This window comes from Serinus canaria, chromosome 12, assembly GCF_022539315.1.
Source record: "Serinus canaria isolate serCan28SL12 chromosome 12, serCan2020, whole genome shotgun sequence".
In the NCBI taxonomy this organism is placed as follows: domain Eukaryota; kingdom Metazoa; phylum Chordata; class Aves; order Passeriformes; family Fringillidae; genus Serinus; species Serinus canaria.
The window spans coordinates 13,900,118-13,914,305 of NC_066326.1; the positions used below are offsets into that span (position 1 = coordinate 13,900,118).

The 14,188-nt window shown below is 52.0% G+C and overlaps 1 protein-coding gene across 1 annotated transcript in view; it reads left to right on the top strand.

Moving 5' to 3' along the window:
• Positions 1-5,808: 5,808 nt before the first annotated feature.
• Positions 5,809-14,188, top strand: part of TEX264 (testis expressed 264, ER-phagy receptor) — a 39,303-nt gene continuing 30,923 nt past the window's right edge. The window contains exons 1-4 of the mRNA XM_009099522.4: positions 5,809-5,888; positions 6,846-6,913; positions 8,072-8,363; positions 13,739-13,960. Coding sequence (XP_009097770.1) covers positions 8,106-8,363; positions 13,739-13,960 — 480 coding nt within the window. The 5' untranslated portion in view covers positions 5,809-5,888; positions 6,846-6,913; positions 8,072-8,105. The remainder of the gene's footprint in view (positions 5,889-6,845; positions 6,914-8,071; positions 8,364-13,738; positions 13,961-14,188) is intronic.

Here is a 14,188-nt window from a genome sequence, read left to right on the forward strand (position 1 = left end):
TTCATGGAGAGTTTTTTTTTAAACAATAACTTAGCCTCAGTAACCCAGGAAAGGGCTGTATCTATCTGGAAAATATTGCTTTTCTTAGTGATAGACTTGATGTGGTCCTTTCATGTTGGGTATTTTTTCCTTTTTTTTTTTTTTGGACAAGAGGAAAAAGTTACAGGAGCAAACACTGCACAGGCATAAAACTTCCCCTCTTGTATGCAAGGAGAAGAGGTTTCATAAATAAATGGAAAAAATACTTGCTTTTGGGCTTCTGAGTTTTGGCAGAAGCTCCTGTGGAATCTGTGTGACTGGCCCTCCCCAGCCACTGCACAGTGTTGCATTTCTTTACAAAAACAGGACCTTTGCTGGTACTGAAGTAAACAGAGGAAAATGTAGGGGAAATGCACTGGGAAAGAGGGAGCAAACTGGGTGTGATGTGTGGTGGATGGCTCTGAGTTAACTGCTACAGCTGTGTACCTCTTTTTAATTTACTAAATAAGGCCATATCCCAAGGCTGGAGACCCTCCTGCACTTTCAAGGTGATTCTGTAAGGGTTGCTCAGATGTGGCTGACTGATCCTTGACTGGTAGCAGGACGAGAACTGCCTCATAAACTTCTAAAATATTGGAAAATTGATTTACCTGCAAAAACAAAAACAAAAAATCAAAATATGCCAAGTCAAGCCTATGGCTGTGACACTTGGAGGAGAGAAAGGTCACATTGAGGTGGAATAATGTCAGATATCCTCTGTGTTTAGTAGCTTTTATAGTGTGTCAACTACAACATGAGGTAGTAGGAAAAGAAAGGGAAATATGAGAGTATAAATAATCAGGGTTTCTGAAAGTCCTTTTGGAAGCTTTCCCCCCTCCTCATATTTACAGCAGCTCTCCACAGATGTTCTGTAGTTGGAGGAGTCTCAGAAGTATTTTTGCAAGACAGTTTTTCTTTGCCAGAAAGGAGATGAAAATCTTATACCAAAAATGTCTTTTGACTTTAAATTTGGAGCTGTTGTTTCAATGTAATTCTTTAAAGAGCTGCCAGAGAGGTTTTAAAAAGCGCTATTTATACATGTGCATTAAAAACAGGAATACAACATGGCTATAAGAAATTAATTTTCTGGTTTTGAAGCTAGCAATTAAGGTTGGAACAAATGTTCCTGCTTGTTGTTTCTTCTGCAGTCACTCTTGTAAAACTAAAGGAGAACCATTGACATGAAAGCTCTGTTGGTGTCATTACTGCTGGGCTGCTTTGCTTTGTGGAGTGTCAGACTCTGGTTACAGTGACGTTGTGTAAGGCTCTTGAAATCCTGCTGAGATCCCTAAATCCTGTTAGGGGATCCCTCGTTAAAAATTCTGGAAGACAGTCTAAATTGTCACTTGCTGTAGAGAATGAGCTTGTTGACAAGTCCACATTAAACCCAGCACTTTTTGTGAGCACAGTTTGCAAGCCCAGAGAGACAAAGCGTGGTGTGTTCCTGATTCTCTTCTTGGTTTTGTCTGGGTGGAAAATGGAAAAACACTCTGGGTAAACTATCTCATGTTTTCAGCAAGAAAAACACCCTAAACTTAATCTAGACTTCATGTACAAGAGAGGAGGTTAAGAAAAAAGAGGAAGGAAGGGCCTGGTTGGCCTGGTTTGTTAATGTGTATTCTTCTGTAGCTCAAAGCCAATGGAAGATAATCCTCAGGGTAAAGAAGGAAGTACACAGTTGCTGCTAAGGCAATGCAATTTGAAGGCATGCCACAGGAGGAGAAACAGGAGAATATTTCAATGCAAATGTCCCTATAAAATACATTTTTCACCAGGAAAAGGTGTGGATAGCCCCGTGCTTTGTGTGTGTGTGACACAGTGCAGTAGAAGGTAGCAATATTCCCAGCATGGGCAAAGGGAGGTCCTGTCCTGTGGATCAAACACAGGTGTCTGTGAGAGGCATTGCTACCAAGGTAAGAACAGATCCTCCCGAGCACTGGCCCCTGCCTGGCACCTCAGGAGGAATTTGGCCAGACCTGTTTGGTCGTGAGTCAAAGTTGTGCACCCAAGTTCCAAATGACTGGAGCTATAAACAGCTTAAAATGATTTTCAGGGGAGTTCAGAGATGAATAATGCATCTCTTCAGGCTTGTAAGTGATCTTTTATTCACAGAAAATCAAAGCAATGTACAAAGGTGGTTGCTGGCCTTGGGGACAGGAGTCTGAATGACTCCTTGTCATTCACAGTAGCTACCAGAGGTGATGTGACATCTGAAAGGAAAAGATGAAAGCTCCATTGCAATTTGTTAAATAAAAACCACCTCAGTATCTTGCTAAATACATGATGATCAGAGCTGCAGAATTCCAATCTGCTATTTAGGGCTTTGATAGCGAAAAGAGGAACTCATAGGCTACAACCTACAGATGTTTTTCTAACATAACTTTATGGAAGTTTGCTTGTAGTATCCATGGAAATTCCCCATGACAGAATTACTTGTCCTGCCACTCTGTGTCATGGCATTACTGAGTGTTTTGCCTGACACTGTCATCCATTCTGTTTGGTTTGGTGGCTAGTTTTGTTTTGGCCACTGGATCCTACAACACCCGTTTGTGTGGTTCAGGACTGGGATCTGAACACAAGGTGAGAATCTAAACTTTACCCTTCTGGTTTCCAAAGGCAGGAGGTAGGAAAGGTTATGTGTCTGTCTGAAAAGTTCCTTCATACCTTAAAACTGCATTTCATTATGAGACCATTTTTGCTAATAGATGCTGGGGAGAAATAGTTTGCTGTTTAGCATTTGTGACCTAAATAAACAGTTAGCCATAAGAATAATTTGCATATTTCTTAACACTTTTAAGTTTGTCTGAAAAACAAACTCTGTAACACTGAAATTTTTATTGCTGTCATGAGAAAAAAACACTCCTGTCCTGCAGTGGGAAGTGAATGTAAATCTGAGGGCATCCCAATGGACCAACAGTTAATCTTTCAGTGCATCTTCTCTTTTGTGTTAGCAGAGGCACCAAAAGGTCAAGGGCTGCTGAGCTCTTCACGCTGTTTGTCTTTCACAGGCCTGGCTCTTATGGGATGCCAGGCTGAATGTGAGCCCTTCCTGGTCTCACCTTGAAGTTTTCCCATCAACAGCAGCTGCATTTCAACAAAGGAATGATCTTTTAGAAAATGGATGGATCGTACAAGAGGCTCCACACTGGCAAATATTAAAAGTTTATGTGTGAGTACTGGGTGCTTAGAAGTGGAATCCGTTATGCAGAGGGGTAAACCTGTCCTGTCTTGTGCAGCCTTTGTGAAGGATTCCCAGGGAGCTTCCTGCTTCCAGCACTACTAACCCTGTGATTAGGGAGGCCAGTGGCCAAAACCTTACTGAATGAGCCACGCCCTGGTCCTGGCACACAGGACCAAGCAGCACCCAAACAGCCCTTTGTGCCCTCACTCTGTCCACACAGCCCAGTCCTGCCCTCTGCCAGCACAGTCCCTGCCCTCTCAAGTGTCTCTCCTCTGAAGAGGACCTACCAGGTGAGCATTTCCATGTGCCTGTGCTGCCTTCCTTCCAGTTTTTCCCACAACCGCTGGTCTCCTTTGGCTGCAAGGAACAAAGTGCCAGTCTTGGTTCATCAACAATAATGCAGAGTTGCTGTTATGGGCCTCCAGGAGGGACTTGGGAGTGAGGGCCATCTGTGTTTGTGCTGATGGAAATTCCTCAGGGCTGTGTGATCTGTTCTGGCCTCTTGCCTGCCCCTCTAGGGAGGATATTTCCATGCAGAATTAGTCAGAGCCCTTTGTGTTTTGCCATGTTCCCAAGGTGATCAGTGTCCTTATCACATCTATTTGCTTACTGCACACCTGAAGTGACCTTTGCAAAGCTCAGCTCACCTTGTCCAGCAGGTGAAGGCAACTGAGAGAGGAAGGACAATGAAGTATCTTGTCCGGAGCAGAGGATGGAGGGTCCAGCAGGTGTAAACAGAACTGGAAAACCAAGGACTGGGCCAAGGCTGAGCTGAATATCCCAGCACAGATACCCTGCTGAGACAATGTGGAGTATTGGAGTGAGATGAGGTCACTGCCCTATTGAGCATCATTTCTGCCTGCTAATGCTGGGATGAAGCTGGAGTCCCTCCACAGAGAGGCCACAGAAGATGGAGAAATGTTGGCTGGAAGTTGAGAGGTGGGGCAGCTCGCCCACATCTGCTTCTGCTCACAACCCACCTCCACTTCTGACTGCCACTTAGCATTCAAATGAGAATGGGCTGATGTGCATCCCCTGTTAGAGATGTTAGGGCTCAAACAAATCTGCTGAGACCAATGCCTGCCATACCCTGACACACAGCGCCCTGCTGGAGAGCACATTTTACCTGTCTCACCTCTCCCCAATGTACTGGCTCAGAGTGAAGGCATGGAGCTGTTAAATTAGACCCAAATTTTAGTGTTTGCTGTTGTAATGGAGAAACATATGCATTACATACTAAATGGGTGCAGATTTAAAGAACTTTAAGGCTGGAGGAAGGAGAGGTGTCTGATGACCAGAGCTGGCAGCTGCAGGGCTTTTGAGTTCTGTTCCTCTTCTTGCCAGTGATTCACTGCATGGCTCCAGGCGAGACACGTAACTAAGCTGGAGTATTTTCTTCCAGCTGCAAAAGAGTTATAATGCCAAATACAAGGAGAGCCTCTGAGGTTTAACTAATTTCAGGTTATGGAAAGCCTCGAGATTCTCACAAGGAAGCTGCTGGAGAAAGGCAAGTATTGAAGTACTGCAGTATTTCACACTGCTGTTCATAAATGAGCACATTGGTGAAAAGCGATGGCTGGGTTCCCTCTGAAAACAAAACAGAAAAAACCAACCCGTGAAGGGGGTTGGGATGCAGGGAAATGATGTGAAACCTCAGCAGGAGAGGCCACACTTCACTGCTCCTTGCTGCATCTGAAGGTGGCTCGTGGACCAACATAGAGCAAACGTTCCCTGCTAAGAGGGTTGAAGAGGCTGAAGAAAGTCCAGAGAGGTGTGAAGGCTGCTTCTTAGCCTTCCTGGTGCTCCCCTTGGTGGACACTGCTGAGATGTCTGGCTGATTTTCCTTCCAGTGGGAAGACCGAAGCACAGCCAGAAGCCAAGATGTTTCTGCCAGATTGCAACAGCCCCAGCGATGGAACCTGCGAGCAGCTGTTGAAAACCCACTCTGGGTTTGCTGGGAAGGGCTTGGGTGCAGCAGAGCAGCTCTGCCCAGTGCCCCGACCGGCCAGGCCAGGCCCTGTGGTCAGGGCCGTGACGCTCGGCTGGTTCAGGGTGGCTCCTGCTCGCCCAGCGCCCGAGGGAAGGAAGGGCCCATTCACCGGGGGCTCCGTCCGCTGGGAGCCTGAGGCGGAGATCAGCCGGCAGGGCAGTGCCGCGGGATGCCGTAGCAGGCTGTAGGACACGGCGTTGTTGGCGATCAGCAGTGCCTAGGAGGGCGCAGGGCTCGGACGGGAGAGCCCTCCGCCTTGCTGCAGGGGTCTGGGAGCTCTGCATCCACAACCTTCCTGCTCGGCGAGGGGGGCGCTCCCGGGCTGCAGGGCTGGGCAACCGGGGAGGCGCTGGAAAGGTCGGGGAGCAGCCGGGAGCTCCGAGGAGCCTCGGGGGCGCTCGAACCCTGCCTGAGGCCAGGCCGTGGCGCCGCCCGTCCGCCAGAGGGCGCACTCCCCGCGGGGCGCTGCCTCAGCCCCGCCGGGACGCGCAAACCCTCCGGCTGCCCTGTCCAAGCCCCGCCCCCGTCGGAAGCCCCGCCCCCGTAAGAAGCCCCGCCCTCCGCGCACTCGTAACGCGGCCCTATGCCCCGCCCATCCAACCGCCCCGCCCCCAGGCCCCGCGCGCAGCCGCCCCCTGGCGGCGGGGCGGGGCGGGGCGGCGCCGGGATCGCTCCGGGCCGGCCGCGCCGGGAGCCCCGGTGAGAGCGTGGGGGGTGTCCGGGGACCCCGCCCGGCACCGCGGCGGGGGCGGCTCTGCGGGGATCCGCGGGGCCCGGCGGGTAGCGCCGCGCCGGTCCTGCCCGGTCCGGTCCCCCCAGGCTGCGGCCTGCTTGGAGCTGGAGGGCGCCGGCCGGGTCCCGCAGCGTTCCGGTGGTGGGCACGCCCGTGGCGGGGGCTGCACCGGTGCCGGTGCGAAAGGCGCTGCCTGCGGGCAGGCGGGGCCCAGGGCTGCGGCTCCCGCCAGGCAGGCCGGACTGCGGGGCCGCTCGGGGTAGACCCCCACCCTCCGCCGGGCACGGGCACCAGGGAGGGTCGACATCCCGGGCGGAAAGGGGAGATGACATCCCCGGCCCGTGAGGAGGGCTGGGGGGAGCCGGCAGTGCCTGCCAGTGCCGGCGGGGAACGAGCCACAGGAACCGGGAAGAACAGCCAAAAATACCCTGCTCTCCTCTGGGGCGGCTGCCATCAGGGCCCTGGGGCTGGGCGTGGGGCTGGCAGCTCGGGGGAATCACTGGAGCCGTGATTGAAGTGCCGGGTCTGTGTTGGTTACAGGGAGGAGCGGAGACGCTGCGGGAGCGGCTGTATCCCTCCGGGAGCTCTCTGCTGCCAGGGCACCCGCGGGCAGCTCCGGCTGCGGCTCAGGTGTCCCCGGGGACGGCCGGGCTGGGACACCCAGCAGAGGCAGGACATCGTCCTTTTTCACCGTTCCTTTCCCATTTCCATGTTTCTTGGTGCCCGTGCATTCAGCCTCAGAGTTTTGGGAAGAAATCTTAGCCTGCGGGGTCCTGCAGGAGCAGGTTCTCCTCGGGACACCCCTCCTGTGGGGAGCAGGTCCGAGGTGACCGGGCCCCTTTCGGCTGCACTGCCGCAGCTGTTTTGCCTTTGGCCCCATGAGTTTGAGAGGAAGCAATTATACTTATTTTTTCCTGCTGCAGTGCCACAGATCCTGCACCCCAGTGGATCAGATGTCTTGAAGCATTTCTGGGCTGAGCTGGTTTTTCAGGTGAGTGGGGTCATGGTGTGAGATGGTGCCTGGCCCAGAGCGCGGCCCCAGTTTGGGCTCAGCAGGGCTTGGTTTTGCTGTGTATCTGCTTGCCGGGCCAAAGCAGAGCGGAGCCGCCTGCGCTTCCTACCAGGATGTGGCTTTCTCTTGTAAAGCTGAGTGAACAAGCAGCAGCCTCGGTGAATGACTCTTTGTGGACAAAGTGTGTTTATAACACACAGAGGTAAAGGTGGATTGTTTACTTCAGCACTCACTTCCAAACCTATCTTCTGTGAAAGTCCCAGGGGAGCATTGCAACCATTCCCTGTGTGACCAGAGCTGTGCCTCAAGGGAGTATAAAACACAAACAACTCTTCTGGAATGGTTTGGATTGCAACTCCCCAGAGTGGTTGCACTTGGTGGGTGAAAACAAGCAGGACGCATTCACCAGGCTGCTGTGTCCCACAGTCAGCACAAGAGAAAAGATGCCAAACAAAAAACAGCAAGCCTTTGTTGAAGTTATAAAAACTCTTTTAGTTTAAAAAAAAAAAAGCTATCTAAAAGGAATACCAGTAATTCATTGTACCTGAGTGTGTTGGAAATGCTTTTTCTAGCTGGGTTTTCAGCTTCCTCTGAGCCTCTCTGGGTGCTTGGATCTTGATCTGAACTGGTGTGGTCTTCATTTGGCTCATGGAAGGAAGGTCTGGGCTTCTGGATATATTGACAAAGGGGCTGCCTGGCTTAGAGTGGGCCTGATACCCATAAATGATAAATGATTTTATTATGGTTCCCTGATCCTTAGGCCAGTGTTGTATATTTGTTTTCTGTTGCATGATGCAGGCTCCCAGGGTGGTGTTTTGGCCTCTCCTGGATAGAAAACTGGATTTGAACAGTTTTGAGGAGATGAAGATGATTCCTCTCTGTCCTCCCTTCCAAGCCACCTCATTCCCAAGTGGCACTGAAGCAATATAATTTGCACCTGGTGACCAATTGGAGCAGGCTGATGCAATGTGGCACTAATATACAGGAGGCTTCTGGAGGGGTTCCACTCTCTTAAGCTTCACACATAAGAACTGCAAGAGAGTGCATTTTGCTGCAAATAAATCATTTTAGAAAGCAGTTCTTTGCCCAAGTGGTAGCTTAACTGCCCCTCTTTTTCTTCTCTGTTCTTGGTGCCAGTGCCTCAGGAGCCGTGGCGCACCAGGTGTCCATCATGACCGACTGGGTGCTGCTGGGGCTGATCGCGGCGCTGGTCGTGCTGCTGCTGCTCACCGTCTTCGGCTTCGTCGTCTACTCGGGGCTCTTCACCGAGGTGGTTGTGAGTGCTGGCTCCCCCCCTGTTGGCAGCATGACACTGGCCTACAAGTTCAGGGTGGGCCCCTATGGAGAGTCCGGGCAGCTCTTCACGGATGGCTGCAGCATCTCCTCGAAGCTCTGCTCCATCGGTGTCTACTATGACAACCCTCACACGGTAAGGTGTGCCTGGCAGGGCCAGCACGCTCTCGTGGCTCCCAGCTTGGGATGCTCCCTAACTGTGCTTCAGGCTCGTGCAGCTCATCCTCTGTAGGTGAGCACTGGGGTTCACAAGGTCTCCCAGATCTACAGAGGATCCTGTATGGGGAAAAGCACCTGAAAGCAGATGGGGTTTTGCATAATCCTGACTGAAAGGCATCGGGTATCTTCTGATAGCCTCTGCTGAACAGGGTATCAGCAGGATAACAGAGCTGGTTATGGAACAGAAACCAGTGTTCACGACCCCAAGGTGAGGCATTCCTTGGCATGTTCCTTGGAAGTGCAGGCAGAGCTCCTTCTGGACTTGCAGCTCTGTGGTTGAAAGCAGATGGTCGCTTCTCAAAAGCTCGGTCTGTTCTAATCCATACTCCTGCTCTTGTTTCTGGTGTTCTCATGTGTTTCTGAGCTTCCCTGTAGTTCTTCCATCCCCTGAGAGTTCTTACTGAAACCTCAGGTGCTGCCTACTAAGGGCTCCTGTCTGATGAAACAGTTGCTCCATGATGTTCCTGGGCTGAGAGGTGAGCAGAAAGCACACTGCCTGATGGCTGCCAGCCAGAGTCCATGGGAACAGTTAAAGACAAGGAACAAACAAAAGTGCATCAGAACTTCCTGGGGCGGGAGGGAATGGAACCTGGCTGCTGATGCTGAATGACTCTGGGGTTTCTAAATAATGGCATGTGGGCATTTGTCTGGGGCAGACAGCCTGGCTCCCTGGTAATTCTGCAGTAGCTTGTGTGACCGTGGAGGAATCTGTGGGGAGGAGGGACAAAAGAGTGGCCAGCAGCTGTGCATGTGTGCTTGGGCTCGTGTGTTGGGGGCTGGTACAGGGCACAGGGCTTGGGCTGATAGCTCTCACCCAGTGCTTCTGCTCTGGGGTGTCTGGTCTTGTTTTAGAATCCTTGTTTTGTTGCTTGCAAGATGCTTCTCCCAGGCATTGGACCTGCTCTGAGGGAAGAACTTGTCCATGAAAACATAGTGCTGAGTGAGCTGTGACAGGAAGATATTGGAGGTGAGAAAGAACTGAGCTTGGCTGTGCACAGAGGAGCCTGCTGTGTTCAGCCACCTTGTGTCCTTGTATCCTGTGGTGCCCTGACTTGTCTCTACCTACCTGGATCACGGGAGGCAGAGAAGACACCGTGGTGCCTCTTCCTGGCCTGGGGAAGATGATGGCAAGGATGAGTTCTCTCCTTAGGATGAGCTGGGCAGAGGCAGGGTTTGACTAAGCATGCTTGGACACTTTTGTCTGGAGAAAGTGTCCTGCTTGGAGCTGGGGCCGTGGTGCCCATGTGGTTAGAGTGACCATTTCATTGCCCCTAATTTGTATCCTTGTGTTGAGGGTCTCACCTGGAGCTGAGAATCCTGATGGTGCTGCTTGTTCACCATGGTCTCGGCACAGAGCAGGCAGTCAATGCTGTGGGAAGGCTCAGTGTCCATTCCCAGTGCTGTCCTGCTCCAGGGATATGATGTTCACATGCCTGTGGTTGCCCTGTAGCCTTTGAGCTGACATTGTATCAAGGGCCTTGGCTCTTTGTTTGCTAAAGCCTGGGCTAGTAAAAGCCTGTACTGTTGAGGCTCATGGATACTGATAAGGATATTTGTGGTAACTCCTGCCCTGGCTGGCACAGGGAATGCTTTCTTTCCCTGGTAGCACCAGATGAGAATAGGAAGGAGTAACTCTGACCTGACCCTGAAGATTTGGGCTGTCAATTCATGGTCAAACTGCCTCCCCTTCCAGGTCTTGTCTTTTTTTCTCCTCTTCCTGCACCATCTCTGCCTTCACCCTGTGGCTGGAGAAGGCAGTGAGGCTGCAGGCCTTGTCTCTGGTGGCCATCCAGGGTTTTGGAAGCCAACTATTTCTCCTTGTGCAAGAATCTAACCTGCCCTCCAAGGTTTGGCAGGCAGCCCCATGGACCTTGCCCTTCTCTGTAACAGCTGCCTTTGCTCATGACACTGAGCAGGTGACAGTGGCCTGAGCCTCCTGTCTCTGTAGCCACTGTGGTGGCTGGGGCACAGGGGGGCTGTGCAGGATATAGCTGCAGTGCCTGCACCTCTGCATAGTGTCAGGAGCCTTGTCTGCCATCCACGAGCACAGCGTCAGACCTGGTCTGCTGGTGCAGCTGGGCTGCTGGGTGGGACCTTCCACATGCTGATCTTTGGCTCCTGAAGTGGTCCCCCCAGAGATCCACATCTCACCCACAGGCAGGTCAGGCCAGCCAGGGTGCTGGGAGTGAGAATGTGTTTGGGCAGATGGTTCTCTTGCCTCTGGGCAGGTGAAGAAAGGGCCAGCTGTGGCTTGGTCTCTTGGCTGGAGACTGCAGTGCTTGTACTTGATGTGCTGGCTCAGGTGCAGAGCACCCCAGTGTCCCATTGGGCTCCCCGTGTGCTCGTATCCACTGAGCCATGATGGCTTGGGAGATGGTGTGCACTGCTGGCTCCTCATTCCTGGACGTTCCACAGGGTGGGATTGCTCACCCAGGCTGCCTTTCCCCTGGGAGGAAGAGATGATTTCCTCCTCTTCCTCCTCATTCTCAGTGCTCTCCTGACCTCGGTGAAGCACCCTCTGGCAGAGCTGGCCCGCCCAGAGCTGGCCACTTGCCACAGATGTTGACTTGTCTCTAAAAATAGACCTTTGTCATCAGGCAGCAGAAGGTGCTGGCTAAGTCCTGCATCCTGTGGTGTTGGGGGTGGAGCACTGGAGGGCTCTGGCCAGACAGCCACCCCCAGCGATGGCTCCTGGGGGGTTCGGTGCCCCCAACACTGGGACAGGAAGGGGCTGGTGGCCAGCAAGTGCCATGTGGCAATTACTGTGCTGATGGATTTATCATCAAAGGAAGCTCTGGCTAGGAGAAAGGATGGGAATGCTGAACTGGAGAGTAGCAGCAGTATGCTGCTCTTGGCTGAGAGCGGGGCTGGGGGGAGCCCCATGGCCTGGAGCATGTGGGCTGCCTCAGGGTCATGCCAGTCCTTGGGGCAGCCACTGCTACCAGCCTCCCTGGGGCTCCCTGCTGACTCCTGGCTCTCCCAGCATTCACACAAGGATGCTCCCGAGTGCTACCGAAACTCTGCCAGCAATGTTTTATGTGTTTTAATGGACGAGATTAATATTAATTTAATCTTTTTTTTTTTCTTTTTCCTTTTTATTTAATATTTAGCAGCCCAGAGGACTTCTCCCTCCTTTTCCCACCTCTGTCAGGAACAAAAATAACTCCTCAGCAAGGACTGGATGTGGCGGATGGGTTTGTGTGCAGCTCCAGCCAAGCTCCTGCTCACATATAGCTGTAGGCACATGCCAGGGACTTTTGCCTCCAGTCCATGTGCTCAGCCACAAGCCCGTGCCCAAGTGTTGGATGGATAAGACCAAAATGCTCTGTGAATGCAGAAATAGGTTTTGTTCCAACTGGCAAAGCTGATGGATAGGTTAAGCAATAATTTCCAGAAATCCTCTGTCAGGATGCTTGGGGGACCAGAGGCTTTGATCAGCACCTGCCTACTGGAAAAGACAAATCTATTAGGGAAAGGCTGGTTTTAAGTGTAGTCTTTTCCTTTTCCTTTTCCTTTTCCTTTTCCTTTTCCTTTTCCTTTTCCTTTTCCTTTTCCTTTTCCTTTTCCTTTTCCTTTTCCTTTTCCAAGAAGGCAAATCTGCCTTGTTGCTACCCTTGGAAAGATGTCTGTGGAGCTACATGCTGTGAAAAGGAAAGGTAAAGGAGAAGGGAGGAAGCAAACATGCCTGGCCTAGCATTGCTGCCCACTCCAGCAGCTCTGGTCCCTCCAACAGTTGCTCTGGGGCTGGGATTGAGCTGTCTTTGCTCAGGACATAAATGGAGATTGAATGTTTAAAGGAATTTAATCTAGATTTCCATATCTCCTTGTTTCATCTGGCTCTTTTCCCAGGGATGCCATTTATGGCTGCCTCTTGCTGTCTTTGGGGTGGATCTGCTTCTCCTTTCCTGCCCGGAGCAGTGATGGATGCTGGGCTCAGCCCTGTCTGCAGCTCCCTCTTGCAGCACAGGAGGGCAAGAGTGAGCCATGAGATTGTCCCCAGCCTGATGGATGCTGCTCCACAGGCTGCTGTCCTCCTTCCGTTTATATCTGCTTGTGTTCCCTCTCTGGAACGGTCCTGCCCTGCGACAGCAGAAGGTGTTTAAGGGAAAGGCAGGGCAAGGAGTGCAGAGAGGGTGATGACACTGCAGGAGGAAGCTTTGGTGGGCTTTAGTACAGCAAAATTAGGGATGAGATCAGAGAGCACAGGTCCCCTTGTGGTGTTGCATGAGGAGGGGAACCTGTAAAACGCTGGCCTTGGTGCATCCTCTGTCTGCTTCATATTGTCCCTGTGAGAGTTTTGTGACACCTTTGTGCCCCTAGGTTATATCAGGGAAAGTGGCTAGGCTGTCCAGCCCCCTCCCACATTCCTGCCCAGGGCTCTGGGTAAGCTTGAATTCAAGTGGTGGGATTCTGTTGAAAACTAGAAATGAAAGTTGTGGCTTGGGTCAGCTTTGGTGTGGAGATGGCTGGAGTCCCGTGGGTCATCCCTGTGTTGGTGGCAGGGCTTTGAGCACCCCCCCCCCTTGCTGGGCTGAGAGCCCTGCACCCCTGTCTTAATGGGAGGCATCCTCAAATCTCTAAAGAGAGCATGCTCTAGGGTTTGTATGTTGTTGGGGCTCAGGATAGAAGAGAATATATTTCTCTTTGTGTTACTACAAACAGCTGGGTGACTGCATGCAGGTTTTACCTGCCTCAGTTTCCTCACCCCAAAACTGCCATACTGGGTGTGCCTACTTTGGAAGGACCCGGGAGCCTCTGGATTTCTCTTCAGCTTAGTGCCCTTGGCCCATGGTAGTTGGTGGCATGTGCACATGGCTGTCAGGAGGCTTCCTCAGGAGTGGGGGGGAGGCAAACTGGGCAAGCTGTGATCACATCTCTAAGCCGCCTCCCTGAGCTGCAGGGGTGTCCTGCAGAAGGGGATGGCTGTGACCAGTTGACAGAAAGGTGTCTGATGCAGGATCAGGAGAGAGACTTCCTGCAGTGACTGTCACCTAGGACAGGTTTGAGTGAGCAGCTTGGTGGGGTTTAGCTCTTCTCTGCTGCAAGTCCCTCTACCCTCCAGGGAGAGGAGCAGCACCTTCCCCACTGGGCTGTGCATTTAGGCTGGGAGGAGTGTAGATGATTTAGGCCTGGATCAGCCTGGGTTAGGACTGGGCACCTGCTTTGGTGTGCCCGATCATGCTTTTACTGGTTTATGGTCATCTCCTGCCTCCAACCTCAGCAAGCTGAGGTTTTGGCTAGTTTCAAGCCTCTGTCTTCTTCTGACCCTGTCTGTCTGTCCCCTTCAATCAGGTGTCTCCAGAGAAGTGCCGCTTTGCCATAGGCCGCATCCTGAGCGAGGGAGATGCGAAGCCATCGGAAGAGCAGATTAAACGGTTCCAGAAGTATGGCTTCAAGATCTTCAGCTTCCCTGCTCCCAGCCACGTGGTCATGGCGACCTTCCCCTTCACTACACCTTTGTCCATCCATCTGGCAGTCAACCGTGTCCACCCAGCCCTTGACACTTACATCAAGGTAAGCGAGTGTGGCGTGAGGAGCGTTGCATGTGTTCAGTGGGCTGTCAGAGGCTTCTCTTCCTGACAGCTGATGGGGCTGCTCTGACATGCCATGTCTTGAAATTTTCCCTTGGGCACTACCATCAAGATCTCCTCCTTTTGCAATCTGGCAGGTAGTTCCCCAGCAGGGATGTCCTTCTATTTGCTCGGTAGGCTCAGGGCTGTCTTTTCTGCTGTTTTGTGTTTA